The sequence below is a fragment of the Chroicocephalus ridibundus genome, chromosome 3 (assembly GCF_963924245.1).
Source record: "Chroicocephalus ridibundus chromosome 3, bChrRid1.1, whole genome shotgun sequence".
NCBI lineage: Eukaryota > Metazoa > Chordata > Aves > Charadriiformes > Laridae > Chroicocephalus > Chroicocephalus ridibundus.
The window spans coordinates 5,485,592-5,504,700 of NC_086286.1; the positions used below are offsets into that span (position 1 = coordinate 5,485,592).

A 19,109-nucleotide genomic window follows, 5' to 3' on the forward strand; every position below is an offset into this window, starting at 1 on the left:
TTGAAAGGTCAAGGGTGCGTATGCTGATGCTTATATCCTGTTCGATATAAAGACCAGCTCCGACATATTTCTTCTACCCTGGGGACTACTCGTGCAGCTATAGGAATGGTTGCCATCAGAGGGCGGTCTTACACTGAGCCTTCCCAAGAGTTACATGCTTGAGGCTCTCACAGATGCTGCGCGTAAAATATTCAACATGCAGAGCACTTCCAAACCTTCAAAGCCTCTTAAAAATGATCTTCAGCTAGCGTGATCCTGCCTGCAGTTCAGTGCAGGCTAATAGGGGAACTTGGTTCAAGACGGAGGCTTTTAAGATGTGCGTGTCTGGCTGTCGTAGGGCTAAGAGTTTGCAGCATCTTCTCTTCAGTGTTGTTTAATGACACAATGTTTGTATTTCTGCGCAAAATAAATGCTTATTAACTCTTCTGCAGATCCTTTATGAAATAAGTTAGTGTTCTGTCACTTTTTAAAAATTTGTCTTGTAATACGAAATGCAAATGAATAGAAAAACAAATTAATAAATCATATATCACAACTTGGAGTATTGCACAAAGGCTGGCAAACTGGCTATGATGTGTAAAAATGGTTCTTGTCCTTCTGAGCCAGACTCATTATTTTAGTCTATTGGGTTTTCTTTCATGTGGGCCTCCCTTCGTTAGGCTGTCTTGTGGACTACACAAAAAAAAAAAAAAAAAGAACCAACCCACAACCCAAAACACAGGAAAAAATGTTGTGCTGGACCACACTACAATGCTGCTTTGGCATCAGAGAGAGGAAGGTGGTGGCTTAGAAAGGAGGAGGGGGACTGAAGGGAGAAAGCACTGTCTCTTCTTAGATATTTTTATTTCCAAGGACAACAGCGGCCTTGGCTGAGTTCTTTTGGTCTGCTTTCATAGAAAATGGTGACTCCCGCATGAGCCGTGTAGTAGAGACACCTGGCAGAGAACTTTCAAGTGAACCAGAGTTGCTGCAGGGTGGTATGGCCTCTTTGCTTTCTGGAAGCCTGTTGAATCAATAAAAACAGTTTATTTTGCAATTTATTTCAAATGGCATTTTCTTCCCACAGGATGATTTGGGGAATCCTTTATAAGGAGATCTCCACTGATGGCTGGTCCTCCAGAGGGCATTTCTGTAGGGGATGGAGGCTTGAAAAAATACTGAAATGTTTTGGAAAATAATGAAATTAAAGTTTGCTAAGAAGTTCCACGTTAACTAGAGGGTGCTTCTTGAAAAGAGTGTGAAATACTGGGATGACAAATGCCTTAGCCCAGCTCGTTCTTACATCTGAATTTCATGACTGACTCCTCAGTAGATTAATAGAAAACTAAGGGAAGGAAGACTGAGTTGGTCATTTAAATTGCTGCTCTGAAAACTCTTTGTTCTATGTTTTTTAGTACTTCATACATTTGTCTTCTATATTTTCCCAGATATCACGCTTTTACATTTCCTTTGATTTCTTGCTAGTTATTTTCTGCTTATTTGTTAAGCAGCTGATCCAGAAAAGAGTAGCATAGGTGGAATTATATAGTGGGTAATGCCAGAGACCAGAAATGCAGTGAATACCGCTTGTCTTTATCCTGCTGTGTATCGGAATGATGGATCCTCCCATATTTTCTCCCTTTATTTTCCACTAGTAAGAATATGGTTGTTTGGAAAAGGATGTGCATTTCCAGGACAGGATCAGTATACTGGATGCGTGACTGTAAGATATGAATAAATGCGCTTGGACACAAGGGGTACAGCTTAATTAGGAGGAAGGAACAGGGTAGCACTTTAAAAGTAATTCTATGAAACCTAAACTGTTTCGCTGGAAATTATCCACAACAGGTGTCTGTTTCAGGCTTCAGTTTTTTCATATCAACAAAGAAGGTTCAGTCCTTCCTCAGAAGAAGGCTAGATATACATACGGGGTTTTGATAATCTAGAAAAAAAAAAAATCAGGGGGGAAAAACAATTTTAAAAATTCCTTTTTTCCCTGAAGAGCTTCAGTTCCTCCAGGCTTTGGGATGAAGATTTGGATTGTGATAGACAAGCTTATAATTTTTGCCATGTCTATGAAATAGCATCCGAGTCTTGTGATGTGACAAGTCTCTAAAAAAAAAAAAAAATCTCTACTTGACATGAACAGCTGAGTGAAGGAGCATCTTCCAGCTCAGTTGGCAGGGGCCGAACAGAGCATCCCCCACCTGGAACGTGGGCAGAGGAGTGGGGCCCAGAGCACCTGCGTCCACCCTGCACTGTCAGGTATTTAGGGAGGGGAGCTGGGAAGATTAAAGAGAGAAGAGACTTTGACAAGCAAAGGAGACACAACAGGGAATAGATAAAAAGTGGGTGAGAAGGATGGAGACTAGGACCAAAATGAGATGCTGAGAAGACAGGCTGGAGATGCTGCTTCCCCCTGGTTTGGGGAAGGAGAGGAAGAGGAAAAAATGTGTCTGCAAGAAACTATAGCAAACACATCCCTCCAAACCAGTGCTGGTACCTCAGACACTCCTTGTTCTTCTCTGTCAGCAAACTGCTGTGGAAGTGGGCTAGCAAGATGCGTTTACCTTCCTTTACAGCAGGAGACTCCAGTTTGGATGGGGAAGTTCTCACTTTAAAAGCCTTGCACTGACATAGGCAAAAAGATACAGAGAAGACATGGTATCTCCAACAGCAAGCATCTATAAATACAAGGGTATGTCCCATATCAATATTTGTAATAGTTGTGAGACATCCGTGCCCTGATGATGTGACTGGGAGGATACTGCAGAGCCCACAGCCAGCTATTACAATTTCCTTGTTTTGTCATGTTTTCTGCTGTGACTTGGGACAATGAAGCACCAGAAATGATGAATTAGGAGAAGACAGTAGTTCCCTCAAAACTGATATGCATAGTTGTTCCTGCCTGAGAGAGGGGTGTAGACTGGGGTCACTATGACCAAGTCCTTTGTTTCTTGAGTGACTTGTATCAGAAGAGTGAGAATGACAACAAAAATTACAAATGTATTTCCATTTTCATGTAGAATCGTATTTTTAGTAGAGTACGAGTCCTGGTGCTTTTCAATGCTGTGTTTTACAGGACTCTCTGAAAATCAATGGCTTGTAGAACAAGACACATTTATTCTTGGTAACATAATGTCATAGATACTATCATAGTTCCTATAATAGAGTTGTTCAAAGCGTATGAACTTCTGGCAGCTGTATTTCCTTTAGTAATGTCATAAGGCAGCGAGTTCCACAGTTCAGTTCGTATAGTCCCTAAAATAAACCCCATCATTTTATCCCTCTTAAGCCTTTGTGGCCTTTTCATCTCAAATGTGTCTCTCCTCATTTATTAGGAGATATGGGAAGCAGAAGTTCCCATGGCATTTACTCTTTATAATTCACAATACAGATATTCTTTATATGTTCTCCTCGTGGCTTCTCGTTACACCGCTGGAGATACCTCAGGAAACTCAGCAGCTGCCTTAGTGGTTTTATCCCCGTGATGAGGCTGTAGTTGACTCAGAGTGTTTGGACCCTGCACAAATTTTCAAGTACGCTTACTTGCATGCAACACGGCCCCTCCAGCTGTGACCTCGGACCTTTTTCCCCCCCCTATCTGCCTGAGAATACTCAAAGCACATTTTTACACTTAAATTGGATAGGTAAAAATAGAACCACTAGGCAGATAGAGTTAAGAGTGCTGGAAAATCCAAAGCAATTTTCTTGATGACTAATAATAGATTATAGTGGTGTAAAAAGCAAATTGCAGCATTTGCAAAGGCATCATTTTTCTGTTTAATGCATGGCAAACAATAATTCACTGACACCAATCGTCTTTTTTCATATGTTTTTATGGGGTGCTTAAAAATGTAAAACCCTATCCTCAGGAATCTACTGTCCTTGTTATGCTAAAAGATAATTCCTGAGGTTGTTTAGATAGAAAGTGTTTCTTTAAAATGTTGCTTCATTTTGCCATTTGTACTGATTGGTTTATCTTTTTGCAGCTACTAGTTTTCATTTTTCTTTTTAGCAGACTTTGAGTTCTTGCATTTGAGCTCGTTCAGATTGCGAGAAGCTGCAGAATGCTGCTTTCTGTTTTGGCTTGGCATTAAAAAGATCTCTTTTTAAAGGGTTCCTTTTTAAAACATTTCCGTCTGCCTTAGATTTTTGTCTAACTGGAGGACAAGCTCAGTCTCCAATATTTTCCACTGCTATCTGTGCTCAGCAATCTTTTGAAAACGTTAGTTTTGCCTGTTAGGGTCCTCTGTACGTTCAAAAACCTGAGTTTCACATCCACTACAACCTGGCACAAACCAGCGCTGGTGCAAGGAAGGGAAGTCTCGCCCTTCTTTTTGCCTTTCCCCCCTGCCTATCGCTTTATTCCTGCCCTTTTCCCTTACGCCAACGTTAGTGTTGGTGCAGCCGTGCAATGAACTGAATCACAGAATCGATCTAGCCGAAAAATAACCCACCCTCCCACAAATAGTTAGCCTACAGCCAGACTGGTTCCCTGAGCCAAGCTACCATGTGGCTACAGGAATCCCAGTGCCAGGACTTGAGCAGCTGGAGCCGAGAGGAACCATCCCTTTTGCAGCAAAATAAATCCGTGCCAGACTGAACTGATCGTGAAACTATGGCTGTAAGCTTTAATGCTGCAAGCTACGTAGGGACGGACCCTTGAACCTGCGTGAAATGTCTTACAGAATCAGTCGTACTGAAGTATGGGGTTTTACTCTTCCCTCTCAAATTCTCATTTTGCTGCTTCATTCTGAGATGACGATTGCTTCTCTCAGGTCCCCGTCAAGCAGAATGCTTGAACCCTGGCTCAATTTTAAGTAAGTTAATATTCCCAATAAGTATGTGCTTACATTTGAAGTGCCTAAGCGAATTTATTCCCTGTTTGCACAGCATTGGCTCCATGACTAGGACTCCCAGTTACTACGATGGTGAAGATGCTAATGATGATAATATGCTGTCACGATTATTATTTGTCTGAGCTGAACATCACAGATGTTCTCCCAGCAGTGGATGATGAAACCAAGATAAATTCTTCCATCTTTACTCAAAATGAGTGAGACAGGTTGTCCAATGGAGCCACCTGCCATGCGATCCACCTCCTAAAGGAAGCCAAATGTGTCCATGGAGGGTCAGTTGATGTGAAGAAACAGGGGCTTTGGAGTAATAGTGTTCACATTGATTTCCAGGAGTTCTGAGGACTGACCAAATTCTACCTCATATGAAGTCACTTTTTCCATAATCAAAGCTAAACCGGCGCTGTGGTCCTCTAGCAGACCTTACCCTTGGATAGGTGTCTCCTGTATTCACAAATACCTACTGACTGGAGGCAGAGGAGGGATGTGATCAGACTGGGATGTGACTCATAGCCTGTCCCCCAGCAAAGAAAGTTTCCCCAGGGACAGCAACACGCGGCTCCATGACACGGTCACCTTTTAAGGGTATCTTTGCTGCCGGCATAGAGCGTGAGGATCACTCCTCCATTCCAGATGCTGCTTACCGCTGCCCGAGGAATCCAGCGCTGTTATCAGCCTGCGGAGCACAAAGGAGAGAAGTGCCTTTTCTAGCGGTGTTTAGATCACCGGCATTTCAGAAACACCTAATGTGATACAGATGGAGCGTGTTGTGCGCTGGCTGCCTTGCAGCAGGGGGACTGACGTGCTTTGTGATTAATCACCTGTGCTGGGAGTAAATAAGGCTCAGCCAAGGCTAGCTGCTCTGTCCCTGCTTTTGTGGGGGACACTGAATGCTTACGTTATATATCCGAATATAGATAAGGCGCTGGGTAGGCATAGCTGACTCATTCAAGAAATAAGGTAAAAATGACAGAGTTTGTACAATTTCTCTCCTTTCTGCTTCAGCTGAAATAGCCACTTTTTCTTCCCTTAATCTGCTCTGGAAAGTGTTTTGCAGCAGTTCACAATTAAAATTGGACCGACTAAATAAGTCCTTAAGGGCTTATTTAGCAGCTGAATTAAGCTGAAATTACTAGGTTTCTAGTTGGCATTAGATTGTAGAAGAAAATGTCTTCACTTCTCCCCAATTCATAGCAAAGTTATTTTTTAAAGATTTTTTTTTACCTAAGAACATATTTCCTTTAGGCACCCCAGTTTTATAGCATTCTATTTGTGATTTAATGCATATGGAGGTACATATGTGTTACTCTTAGAATGGAACCAGAGGAAAAAAAGAAAATCTGTCCATCTGCAACAGTTTAGTGGGGAAGAGCTATTGTTTTCCAATTTTTTTTTTCAGCCTATGAAAGTTTGCTTTTTACTATCTAGTTGTTAGTAGAGGAGGGCAGGGAGTAGAGTTCTCCATCCAAGGAACACAGATTGAAGAGACGTACTGACACCGGTATGGAGAAGTTTGATTGTGTCACTAATTCTCTAGAAAGACCCTCTGAAACAACAGCTGGAGAAGATTAAAGCAGGTGGATTTGTGTCTTGAAGAGTCCACCGCATGCCAAAAAAAAGTGCGGCATGGGATTATCTTTCCTGGAACGAGTTCAGGAAAAATAGTTCTCCTTCAATTAAAATACACCTGAGATCTTGATATGAAAGGCTACAGGTTGCTTATTCCTGTTTTCAATATACTGAAGCAGAATTTCCAAGGGTAGAAGCCTACAGGAAGAGTTCAAAGGTAGAATGTTTGTGCAGGAATTGAACGCAGCCAGCTTCTCTGCTTATTAAAATCCTGCAGGGGTGAAAAGCAGACATCTCTGGAAGAGGAAAACAAACTTTTGTTTCAGAGAGCTGATAGTTTTACTACCTCTTTCGCTGCCAGGATAAGGTCCTCAGCTGGCATAAATAGCAAAGCTGTGTTGCAGCGCGTGGAGCCGTGCCAGGTAACGCCCGCCTGCGATCAGGCCCTCAGCTGTGGAGTCAGGACGCCTTCCTGCTGTCAGACTCCAGAGCAGCTCTGAAGCCGCAGCCCGACGTGTGACAAAGCATCTACTGAGTCTCTTACTCCAAGCGGCTCTCTTAAAAAGCTTGTTGCTTCAAAGAAATTATGAGCCAGCCACCATCTTTTATCATTTCTCTCTCTCTTGCCTTCCCTTTGTATTTTTCCTGGAACTAAACCGTATTAATTTTGAGCTATAAAGCCTTCTAAAAGCCTTCAGGAATTAATGAGCTAAAACTGGCCATACGCAATAATGCGTGTCAAATAAAAATATAATCAGCATTTTTTCCCAGAATTGCCAACACCTTACAACTTTGCAGTAAGCCAAATATTTGTAAAGCAGTGCAACAAATGTAAACTCTAAATTTGCCAGCAATAGGTGGATTGCAGATGCAGTAAATGTGTTTCTGCTGTGCCGTCCAGGTAATTAATTCTGTATTTCAGCAGAATCCCAGTACGTTGGCTGTGTATCACTCTACGTTCCAAGCAGCGTGAAGATAACTTGTGAAATTCAGGGATCCTTTATCGTTCAGTTTTCTCTCTCTCTGTCCCTTCTTAATTCAGCTAATAGAAAGGTGTAGGGCTCTTAAGAAGGTCATGCTTAACCTTAGCCGAAAGCTCTGGAGCATTAGTGGGCTTAGTTTCAATTAGCTAAGGGTCAGTTTTCCCTCTCCAGGCAGTTTTCTCCAAACATATGCTGGGTTGTGGTTCACATGTTTTATGGAATACAGCTATCTGGATATCTGCATCCTGTCCTATAAGCTATTTGCGTAGACTGTAAATCCTCAAGAATTTTGCAAACTAAGAATTCTTGAACAAATATATTTACTGTCTAAGGACCTGATCCTCTAATTATAGTGCCATACTGGTGAATTCTTACACTCAAATAGAAGCAGCTATATCTTTATAGATCAAGCGTCCATCTCTGCCGATTTTCACTCAATAAATACTAAAGGATGCAAGATCACAGCCTCAAGAATCAAAGAAAATAGTTTTTAAACGCGGTGTCCTTGGTTAAACATACCGCAGTGAATTTGGACTGAGATCTGGTTCTAAACTGAATTCATCCCTCTTGCACTGATCTAATCTGCAGCGTGGGGCGGGCAAAAATGGGCCAATGAGACCAAAATAAACATTTTGCTCAGCTCAGCCTCCTTATCTGACGCTGGAGGGTCCCATAAAGGAACGAAAAAGAGCGTTGAAATACAGTTAGAAACTTTAGGGGCTTTTACTGCTCTTATCAGGACAGCACATAAGATGGCTGTGTATAGGATGTGTGCATGTGGTCTTTGACCACAAAAACTTAACACGAGAAAGGAAAGTGTTGACACTTGGTAAAGAAATAGGTTCCTCCCAGCCACCCACCCACAAATACAGTGTGTGTAGCAATCGTCTCCTAATGTGCTTTTTTTCCCTCCAGATATATGTGAGCGCTCTGATCTTTTATTTGGCTCTTTAATGCATCCCTGCAAATGAAATAACTATTCTGGGATGTTGCTAAAACATTAAAGCGTCTCTTTTGCACCAGCACTGGCTGGTTTGAAATGAGTTCCATAGGGAGTCTCAAAAGGGGATCCGTCCCATCACAAACTGGTTGAGGATATAGGTTTAGCAAGGGAAGACTGGAAAAGGAAGAGGTGTTTGACTTTTTGGGGGGTTGCCTGAACCTCCTCTTTCAGCTTTAACGTTTCCTTTGCTGGATTCCCCCTCTTGCTTTGGAGTCTAAATTTCCGGTACCTAAAATAAGTAGAGACAAACTGATCAGCTCTGGGCCATGTGCATATGGTTTGATAAATACCGAACTGCCTGGAATCTTGCACGGCTGACACTTAGTTTCCAGCTTTGTGGTAAACAGCTGAATAGAAAGGAGAAGGCAGCAAGTCATAAACTGCACTCGCCAAGAACATCTGCATTTATGAAAACTTTCCCTAATTGAAAATCTAGTAGTTTCAAATGCTGTAGACGGAGGGTTTGGAAACTCGCTCAGGGGCTGCTAAGGTAGCAAGAAGCAAGCAGCGGTTCTGAGCCCCCAGTTCAAGTTACTCCCCCACCCTCCTCCTTGTAATTTGGGCGTTCGGGAGGTGCTAATAACATTTTTACGAAGTCTATCAAGGGAAAACTTTCTCTTCTTAGACTTCAGACACATTATTCTGCGGTTCTTCTCTTAACTCCCTTTCCTTGCCATCTCCCCTGCCCCCATTTCTCCTCCTCCTCCTCCTCCTCCTCAATATTTCCTCCTGGTTCTTTGAGATCTACTACACCAAAAATATTTTTGGAAATACCACAGACTATTGTTTTTATTAGTGACTGGAAAGCTTTGTAGTAGGATGCTTTTGTGTTTCATTTGTTTTCCTTGCTCTGGCACAGCTGTTTTTGTTTTAGCGGCATTAGAGAGATGGTTAAACTATTTGTGGCCTTTTCTAACCCAGCAGAGCTCTTCCACTGAATGCTTTAAACTGAATGACTGAAACTGTAACTAACAGGTTGTCTGCGTGGGCAGTTTTGTGCATAAAGTTACAAATGCACTGGTTTTATGAGATCTTTTAATTTGTTCAGCAAAACACTGATCACTGTGAAGCAAGTCCCAGTTTCCCTATAAATTTCCCAGCCAGAACATTGACAGAACCTTGACTTGGGAAGATACAGAACAGATGAAGCAGTAGATCTTGTTCAAACCTACGCGTGCTCAGAAATTATTAATGGAAAAGAGGTTTATGAAGGTGCAGCGATCCCCACTTTAGCCAAGAGGGAATAGGAAGAAAAGCCATAGCAGGTGGTGGGGCAGAATGTGGTCTGAGGACAAATCTGCCAAAGATGGTATGTGGCAGCTACAAATGCCTAACTGGCCACTGTGGTGACAAGGAGGAAGGTGGGAAACGAGGAAACAGGCATCCAGTCAGAGAAAGATAACAGCAGAAAGTAGTAAATGGAGAACGAAGCAAACGAAAAGTAAAGTAAAATGAAAAAGTAAATGGAGAGCGAAAACGTAATACATCTGTGCAGAGGCACTTTAAAAGCAAGAGGAAAAAGAGGAAATGAGTTGTACTGAAGGCTTCAGTGTTCATGTCTGGTGACATAATGTAAGTGATATTGAAAGTATGGGCTGATGAACGGCAGGAAAATGAAAGTTAAGAGTGCAGCTGAGATGCGTCCTGCTAAATCCCTGTCTTACCACATGTTCCCACCACCTCTGCTGGGCAGGCACAAGCAGCTGCATAGCGATGAGGTTTAGAGAATCGATCTGTTTGACATTGGCTTGGCAGTTTTCGTTCTGGCGAGGTCAGGCAGATGACGGGCCTGGCTTGATTCATCGTCTGGCTGTGTATGAAGCTAGGACTGGGACTGGGGAGGCGGTGGGAAAGGGCAACAGGTGGGTACCGGGTAGGTGGCATCATCCCTGTCAGCACCTTTACAGCATTGGAAGAGAGGTGCATATATCAGCTCGCCGATGAAATATAATGCAGGTGGAGTGGGGAAAGGACATCCTGTATCTCCTACCTGCAGTAACGTTGAGCGTGGCTCTTCCCTTTTGTAGGCAATGGGTGGGGAAGCAACTGCACTTGTCAGAAACCACCTCCTTAGTGACACTGCAAAAGAAAAGGCTGAGATGACTTTTTCCAGCGCATTTTTTTCTCTGCTGCTTTTTGTCTTTTTTCTTCATTAAAAATAATTGTTTTCAACCCTCCTGTCAGTTTTGCTGGGGGACACATCAGTGGATTCGTGACTGAATGAAGCCAGGGACAATGCAGAGAACAAAACTTGTGTCTGAAAGTCTTGGATGACTAAAATCTGTTGTCAGATGATGGTCCCGAGGTAATAATAGCAAGATAAGAGGAGAGAGAAACTGAGCAGAACTCAGCAAGGGATTACTTATGTAGACGTGTATTAGTTATGCTGAACATTGGTAAAAAACTTTAGAAGTTCAGACCTTGTGTAATAACAAAGTTTATCGCATGCTTTTCCTGTCTAAATTGTAAAAAAAGCATCGGTTTGAGCTGACCCAAAATGCAGTGTTTTCTGCTTCAAGATTTATTATAGTCACAGAATAAAAAAACCTCTGCAAACGTGTAAGCAAAGAACTAGCTGAGATACAAGAGGACCCCTGTGGGATATTGTTAATGAGAAAAGATAGGCGTATGCTGACACCTATATCAAAATGTGCAGACATTGGTTGTTTCCCTTTATAGTGAATTATGTTGAGAAAGAACGTAGTCTATTTACATGTCCTGTACCACAGAGACATATAACTACTTCTCTTGTCGGTGTGTATCGTTCAGTAGGCTTTATGCAGCGCGGTGCAGTGAAGGGAATTGTTCACCGGTCTATCCCCAGGAGACGTACTGCTCCTGCTGGTGGGAGGGCACCTCACAAGCACAGGAACATCAGTCATCCGTCCTACAATGCCATAATAATCAACGGAGTTGCGTTTAGCTCGCTCCATGTTTTTCTTCGGAATCAAAGAGCAACATAAACATTTCAGCCAAACTTTTTTGAGCCGTTACCCGCAGCCCTGTTTCTTGCCTGTTACTAGACTCCGGTTATGGTCTTTGCACTGACTGTTTTCCCGACTCATTTCAGGGCTCCAGAGGGTGCGCCAGCTGGGGAAAAACACAAGATACTTCAGACGAAGACTGCATGAAATGGGCTTCATCATTTATGGCAATGATGATTCTCCTGTTGTCCCCTTACTCCTTTATATGCCTGGTAAGATAGGGTAAGTACTGGAGAAAAAGCCGTTGGCAAAACATATGCTATTCAAGTTCATAGGTTATTCAGTATACGCTGTGAAAGATGTAGTTATGTGTGGTAGGTGCTTCACAAGAGAAACACGCGCTGTTGGGTGAATTCATCATTTAGGTATGTTCTATTTTAAATTTGGCCCTGAACTTAATTTTGAGCTGTTCCAGTATTCTGAATTTTTAAAATTTCACTTATATCCTTGTTTAACTTGCCCTGGAATAATACTGTTGATAGGATTTTGAATTTGGAATTTTTTTGGTTTTAATTTGTAATCATTAAAAGACATAAATTGCCTTTGAGGAATAAATTGCTTTGGATGGATGTTCCTTTTCCCCATCTGATCTTTGAATGGTCTTTGCACGTTTTACCATTCAGTACCTCTCAAGCAGCGCTTGTGCACTGACTTGGACGCGCAGACCAGAAGTCGGTAGTAACATAATGTAAGGGTGGAGCTGTAGGGAGTGTTTGCAAGTAGCTTAGGGTGGCTGTGCGCTCTACGTCTAGGACGTACCACACAAAAGGTTCCTAAACTGACAGAGTAATTGAGAGAGCGAAGAAACCATCGCATCGATTGTTTTATTCCTGTTGATGTGCAGGAACCCATCTCTCATACTTTCCAGTAGCCTAAATCCTTCTGTGCTTGGGGACTGTGAATGCCCACACATTTTGATTTGCACTCAAAGCCTTTCATTGACAAAAATGAATCATGTCCATTATACAGTGATCTCTCTGCCATCACACTTCTAGGATTTGACACCCACTTGGCTTCATGAGCTGTCAAGCAGCAAAGAATCTCAGTCCTACTGGTAAAATTCTGGCTCTTCTGGAATTCAATGGGAATATTACCATCCACTTCAGTTGAAGACAGGATTTTACCCATTGTTTTATTATACTTGAATGTTTTCTCTCTGTGGTCAGTTTATTTGGAGATAATTTACTTCTGTTTTTTTTCTTCTTCTTCTCTCCTTAGGGCTTTTGCAAGACGCATGTTAGAAAAAAATATTGGGGTCGTTGTGGTTGGATTTCCAGCTACTCCTATCACAGAATCCAGGGCTCGGTTTTGTGTGTCAGCTGCACATACACGGGAGATGTTAGACACGGTAAGCACAGCAGATGTCCTGCTGAAATTAACTTCAGATGCAAGGGAGGGTGGGAGAAGCTGCGTGTCTGTTACTTTGAATCTCAATAATTCATTTTTACTTTTGTTTTTCTGGCCTCGTCACTTGATCTTTAAAGGCAGTTTAGCCTTATATATTTTATTTTAAAAAATAAATTATGGGACAGTTAACTTATGTTCTTCTGTTTCTAATAGTGACCAAATCTGTCGTCACTAATAAAGACCTACGTGAAGAGCACAGCTAGACAAAAATTAAATGCTAGATCAAAACTATCAGAGTAGGAAACCTGAAACGATATGGAAATAATTGAAAATCAAGTTTTCCATATTCTTGTTTTCATTCCGTATTTCCACGTGTTTCTTGAGTCGCAGAAGTATATGGGACAGCCTTGGGGGTACACGTGGAAATTGCAAACAGTATTTGGAACTGTTTGAACGTAACGAAGTTTAATTGGTGCTGTCTGGCCTGTCTCAGTTCTGTATCTTTCTCTGATATCAGAAATACTGCAAAGAGTACGTTGAGACTTCTGTCGTAAACCTCTGCTCCAACGCAGTCAGAAATGTGTTTAAAATAAACTCTTTGAAATTTTCCATCTCCCTTTCTTGCCAAAGGTGTTTTTGGCCTGGCTTGATATATGTTCTTTCATTCTCAGAATAAGCTGACTTAAAGGAGGCTTAAAAGTAAATTTCAGGCTTTCTTTTTCCTCTCTTTGCACAAGTATGGTGGTCAAAGCGAAAAATGGAGGGCGTTTGAGTTCGAGACGCCACTCCTTCACACACCCATGGCTGCAGAGAGCCCCTGCTCTCTATTTCATCCTGAGATTCATGTGGAGCTTGAGGCTGGAGCCCTCGTGGCTGACCAGCTCCCACGACAGCGTAGACCCCTCTCAGACAACATGGAAAAATCTGCCTTGCACGTGTGCGGTGTAAAATTCCTGCTGCTTTTAAAGGTGCAGTAGTTATTAACAAGGTATAATACCATAAAGATGATATTGCATAGAACAGGGCATAGCTACGCACTTGTGCTGGTCATTGTCAGCTTTTGCTGTTTGACTCTGTAGATTTGGGCCAATGCAACTAGTAACAGGTGGTGAAGTTGATCTGAAAATTAATCATAGAATCTTCGTGGTTGGAAAGGACCTTTGAAATCATCGAGTCCAACCATACACACACGCAAAAAAACCAAACCCCTACGATCTCTGCCACTAGAGCATGCCCTGGAGTGCCAAATCTAGACGTTTCTTAAATAATCTCTTGAAGTTGCTGCTTTGATTTTCTTCCTCTCCCTTCACCCCCAAATGTCAAGCCCATTACATTTTTGGGCCATCGTTGCATCTGCACTTTCTGCTACCTGCACATTGGTGCTTCCTGGTACCAGTGAAGGTCTGAAACACTCCCCAGCCATCATTCTGGAACATGCTGTATGTTTGCCTTTGAAAGTAGGATCATTGCTGTAGTATTTGCGGCATTCCTTAAATGTCCTTACAGTATGAGGGAGCGGAAATGGCCTGAGTTTAATTACTTGCAGATGGGAAGTTTTTAGGACAAACACTTTGTGAATACTCCTAAAAACAGGGGAACAACAGGTACCAAGCACAATGAAAACTCTTCCCTTTGGCAAAATTTGTTGCCTGGAACTAAAAAGAGGAAAGATCCATGGAAGGGCAAGCTCCCAAGAATAACTTCCTTAATGACCTTGAAGCTATCTCTCTGCATAAACCATTACTAAATTACTGCTTTCTGTTCTTGAGCTCATTTTAGTGGCTTAACAGAACCAGGCTCAAAATCAAAATTGCTGCTTTCTTCTTTGATGCCAAAAGGTTGGCTGCTTTTGAATGTGGATCAGATGCTGCAAAACGCTGAGCTGCTTCTCTACGGTATAGAGTTCCCTGGCTACTTTCTGAATCTACTGAGAGCTGGGAACACAGCTCAGCAAATTGCATTATGATATTTATGCGTTATTAATTATGCCTGTTATTTATATTAATACAAGACAATAATGGAATGCACTAAAAATCTTCAACTATTCAGACTATTTACGATGACTCTGGTCCGCAGAGTGGGCTGAGTCCCATCTCAAAAAATGCAGTGGCAACTCCAACCTTTGGGATCCATAGGGAAATGTTGAAGTATTGTCTTACACATCCCTTTTGCGCAAGCAAAGATAACTTTTTATATATATTATTATCTCCTTGTGCTTTCAGAAAAAGGTCATTTTTTTAATCTGTGATCAATTCATGTACTTACTAATAAGCCATAACCTACTGAAGGAGTAAATTCCGTTCTCGTAGATGTATCTACGACTACATCGATGTTCACTACAGGAGAGTGAAAGCAAAATTTGCCCGTTTGCCCTTTAAACTTTCTATAATTGATGCTTGTATGATCTTCTTGTTCTTCTGTAAAGTAGAGGTTACTAGAACTTCATTTCTTTTCCAAGAGAATTGACACAGTATAATGGTCTTACAGGTTTTGAATGCTCTGGATGAATTGGGTGATTTCCTACATCTGAAATATTCCCGGTATTCCAAGTCATCTCATCCCGAACTGTATGAAGAAACTAGGCTTGAACTTGAAGATTAAGTTTTCCACACATGAAGAGAACATTATAATGCTATGAAAGGGGGGAAAACCCGAAAACTAAAGAATAAGAACACATTTCTTCCCTTCTAAGGACAATTTTTGTTTCTCAGTTAATTGAAAGGAGGGGAAGCTCGGGTGTTGCATTTTATTGTATCAAATTTCTGTATTCAAGAGACTGAAATATTGATACAGATTTGCCTCCCCAGGAGATCTGTCCTTCTTACGGTATTTTTGATGCAGAATGAATGCATCCATTGCTCGAGTTGCTAATGTACAGCTTTTGTTATGGCCCCTTTTTATGAAGAGGCTTCAGATAGTCTTAATTGTGACTGAAATAATAAAGTTTAAAAACTGAATGTATTCCAGCGTAGTATGGTAACATAGCTGAGCTTCATCGGTAAGATTGACTTTTATCTGCTAAAGAGCATAAATCAAGACATTGGTGTGGACTGCTACAGAGGAATGAACAGAAAGTAACCTCTTTAACTAAGTTGCCCTCTCGTGCATTTCTCCAAGGGCAGAAAATGTTAGAAGGCGGCTAACGCTGAGAACAAGAAAAGTAGCCTGATCAGATCATATATTTCTGACAGCAGATTATGGGAAAGGGAAAATGCCTCCTCGCCTCCACAGATCCTTTCTCAGGCACTTAAATACACTATAGGCTTCATAATGTAGAAAAGTTTGGGCTTAGCCATAAACAGAAATGCTTTTCTGCTAAAACGTTTGACCTACAGCCTTTCACATCTTATCACAACGTAGGTTCTTCAGCAGGCTTGCTCCCTTTTCATGTAGCAGTAGTAAATAATTTTAATAACCATTTAACTTTCCCGTAAAAACCTTGATCAAAACAGTCAGATACTTGCAGTTCACAAACTGCGGATGACATTTATGGGCCCGTTCCTAAGTTTCTTGAACTACTTATGGGCTTAATAAATTCACTAACAAGTACATAATGCCGGAGCTGTTAGTTATACAGAATGTGAAGTTCAAGATACCATAAGCAGTTCTGCCACCTGTTAAATTGAAAACTCCGCCATTCCTAAATGGGCTAAAGTCAGCCACTTAATAATGATTCTTGAAATGTTCTTGTCTGGTTTGTGCCCGTCAGGGGTTGCTTTACTTGCCCAGTTGCAGACTCTTTTGAGTGGTTTGTTTTTCAAATAATTGGTTATGTCATCTGAGGGGGAAGACATCCTTGTCCCCTTTTCCACTGCCCGAGTGACAAATGCTCAAAGATGCTTGAAGGAGTTGTTACAGCCGGCAGTTGCCCTGCGATGCCCGCAGTAGCGTTATTGTCAGGCTTATGTGGGCTGAGTTGTTTGAAGGAGATTGGAGGCTTTTTCCCTTTTTTGCAGCGCGGAAAAGCGGTTCTGCAGCTTTAAGAATGAACTCCAAACCATTCCACGCTATCAAATGTCATTGTAAACACATCAGATGAGAGATGTTTAGCTTTCTGTTGCACAGATGTACCACACTTTCATGTTCTCTTGAAAGCTGTGGTGTAAACTTAACCCACAGCTGCAATATTAGATTTAAGAACAGAACAATTAAATTGCGGAGTACCAATTACACTATATTACTCCCTGCTTGTTAAAGCAGCTTTCAGGATATAACAAGGCTGATTGGTTATGAGGGCCCATTTTTTGTTGGATTTTGGTTGTTGTTGTTGTGCAAGTTAATAAAAATCCAGTGGTGCTATAACTTTAAGAATTGATTACAACACATTCCATAATATCAAATGTCGGCTTTAGGAAACATATATCAAGGGCTGGGGGAGGACTAAATGGTGTCATATGATTCTTCACTTTGGTAGACGGACTTGAAAAACACTGCAGAGGTTCGAGGGAGCTATGTTTGTGGATAAGAGCAAACCCACTGTATAAATATTAAAAATACTAAAGCACAGGACAGAGAAATTAGGAGACGTGAACCTTGTCTTTGACTAAGCTGGCAATTTGTGATGTACAGGTTTGTTACGTGCAGGGTGAGTGCACTTACTGCAGAGGAGGTGGGTGGAGAAATTTCTGCAACCTGTTCCTCGAGGAAAAGCACTGAATTTGATATATTGCGTTTTGATCTCCATTGCCGAACATCTGCGGCCAGATCCTCAGTTGACTTCTGACCTTCCATCTTGGGGTATACGGCCGTAGTTTATATTTCAGCAAACATTATTACACGTGCTGTTGCAAGCAACACGCTATTTCCTTCAAAGAGAGGCCTGAGATTGATTAAGCTACAGAATGATCACTTTTTGTCCCCCTATAGGGGAATGTTTTCTGCCTGAAGCCGAATTCCTCCTGCCCTCGGAACATTACTCTCTCTCATATTAAGGAGACAGGACAGCTATTTTTCAGAGACTGTCAGTTGATTTATTATATGCTCTTTTCTGATTTCTTCCATCCCTTACGCATTAGAGAAAGTACAGGCCGACTATCCCTGGGCTTGGGGAACATTTGAGGAGAAATCCCTGCTCCACTGGTGCAATAATAAAACTCCCAGGAACTTCAGACTTTTAGATTTTTCCCCATGAGGCTTAGTTATGGGCTGGCACTGGCTTTTCCTTCAGCACAATTTCAGTGGAGTTTTTTCCAGATTTACATCAATTTTAATCAATTTAGAGTTGATCAGCACTTGGCAACTCTTAGCTAGCTTAAGGAAAAAACTGATGGAGGACTTCTTAGGGAATTAGCGCATTAGCATAAGGATCACATATTTCCTAGAACGTATTCCGTCTTCGGGCATGCGTGTTCTCAGGAGATACAGTTCTCTGCAATTGTTTTAGAAGGTTCTGAAGAAGAACTGCCTTCAATAAATAAAACCTGTTCAAGTTGTCGTATTTTAATCCAATGGAAATGTAAGTATGAATACACTAACTTTTTGGTGTCAAGCTGCAGTTCTAGCCTCATGTTATCTTGCATAAAATCTTGATTGACCCTCATGCTATGGGAAGACTCAAGAGCTGTCTGTTTGACAGAGTATCTGAATTGTTTGCCCTTTCCTGTACCTTTATCCCACCTCATCTTTTAGAAAGCCTTAATTTCCTGAGTTTATCTAACTTGTCAAGGTGGTTCCTCCACCCACTTCTCCTGCCTCTTTATATTGTTCTCTCTGTTCCGCTTGTTTCTGTCCTTTGGGTCTAGGGGAAAGCTCACTGGCAGCTGCAGAGGACTTGACGTGTAAGAGTTGGCTTTTTAGGCATTGCCTCACTGTCTGCTTTTCCTGGTATCCTCATCAGCTCCTGCAGACTTTAATCTTTCCTTTTCAAACAAAAGTTTCCTGCTGATGGTGCTAGGTTTCTAAGTTGAACCGAATCTGAACTGCCCGAGCTGTTGAACCAAGAATGGGCTTGATCTATCACTCGTGCAAGTGTAGATCAGGTTAAATCTTGCTTTGAAGTCAATACTGTTGGTTTAAAACTAGTGCAACTATGAGAGCAACCTGTCAGCGTGAGGTGAGCTGCCTGCATTTATTTCAGAGGGGTTTGAACGCTGATGTCTCTGGACTATTCCACAGCCGCTGCTCTTCACAGGGGACCAAGGTATGGGAGTGGATTTGTTTAAGGTAGGATTTCAATTGTCTTCTTTTTCTTTTTCTTTTTTTTTTTTTCCCAAAAGGTGTTTGGTTGAAAGCGCATCACATATTTTCCTGTTCTGCTGAGACAGGGAACAAAATAGTCATGTCAGACAAGCGATCTACACCAAAGGTGTTTATGTACTTTCTGGCCTTCTTAGAAATCAAAGAGAGATTCTCTAATATATGGTCTGCTTTTTATTTACGCATAAAG

The 19,109-nt window shown here is 41.7% G+C and overlaps 1 protein-coding gene across 5 annotated transcripts in view; it reads left to right on the top strand.

The window, feature by feature from the left end:
• Positions 1-19,109, top strand: part of SPTLC3 (serine palmitoyltransferase long chain base subunit 3) — a 333,553-nt gene that overhangs the window by 291,845 nt on the left and 22,599 nt on the right. For 4 of the 5 annotated variants that reach the window (XR_010070121.1, XR_010070120.1, XR_010070122.1 and 1 more), the window contains 2 exons: positions 11,464-11,599; positions 12,596-12,725. Coding sequence is in view for 1 of the 5 variants with exons in the window: in XM_063327823.1 (XP_063183893.1) it covers positions 11,464-11,599; positions 12,596-12,725; positions 15,212-15,325 (380 nt within the window). In the remaining 4 variants the exon portion in view is untranslated. Of the gene's footprint in view, positions 1-11,463; positions 11,600-12,595; positions 12,726-15,211; positions 16,972-19,109 lie in introns of those variants that run through there. The other variant, XM_063327823.1, reaches the window with a different exon arrangement.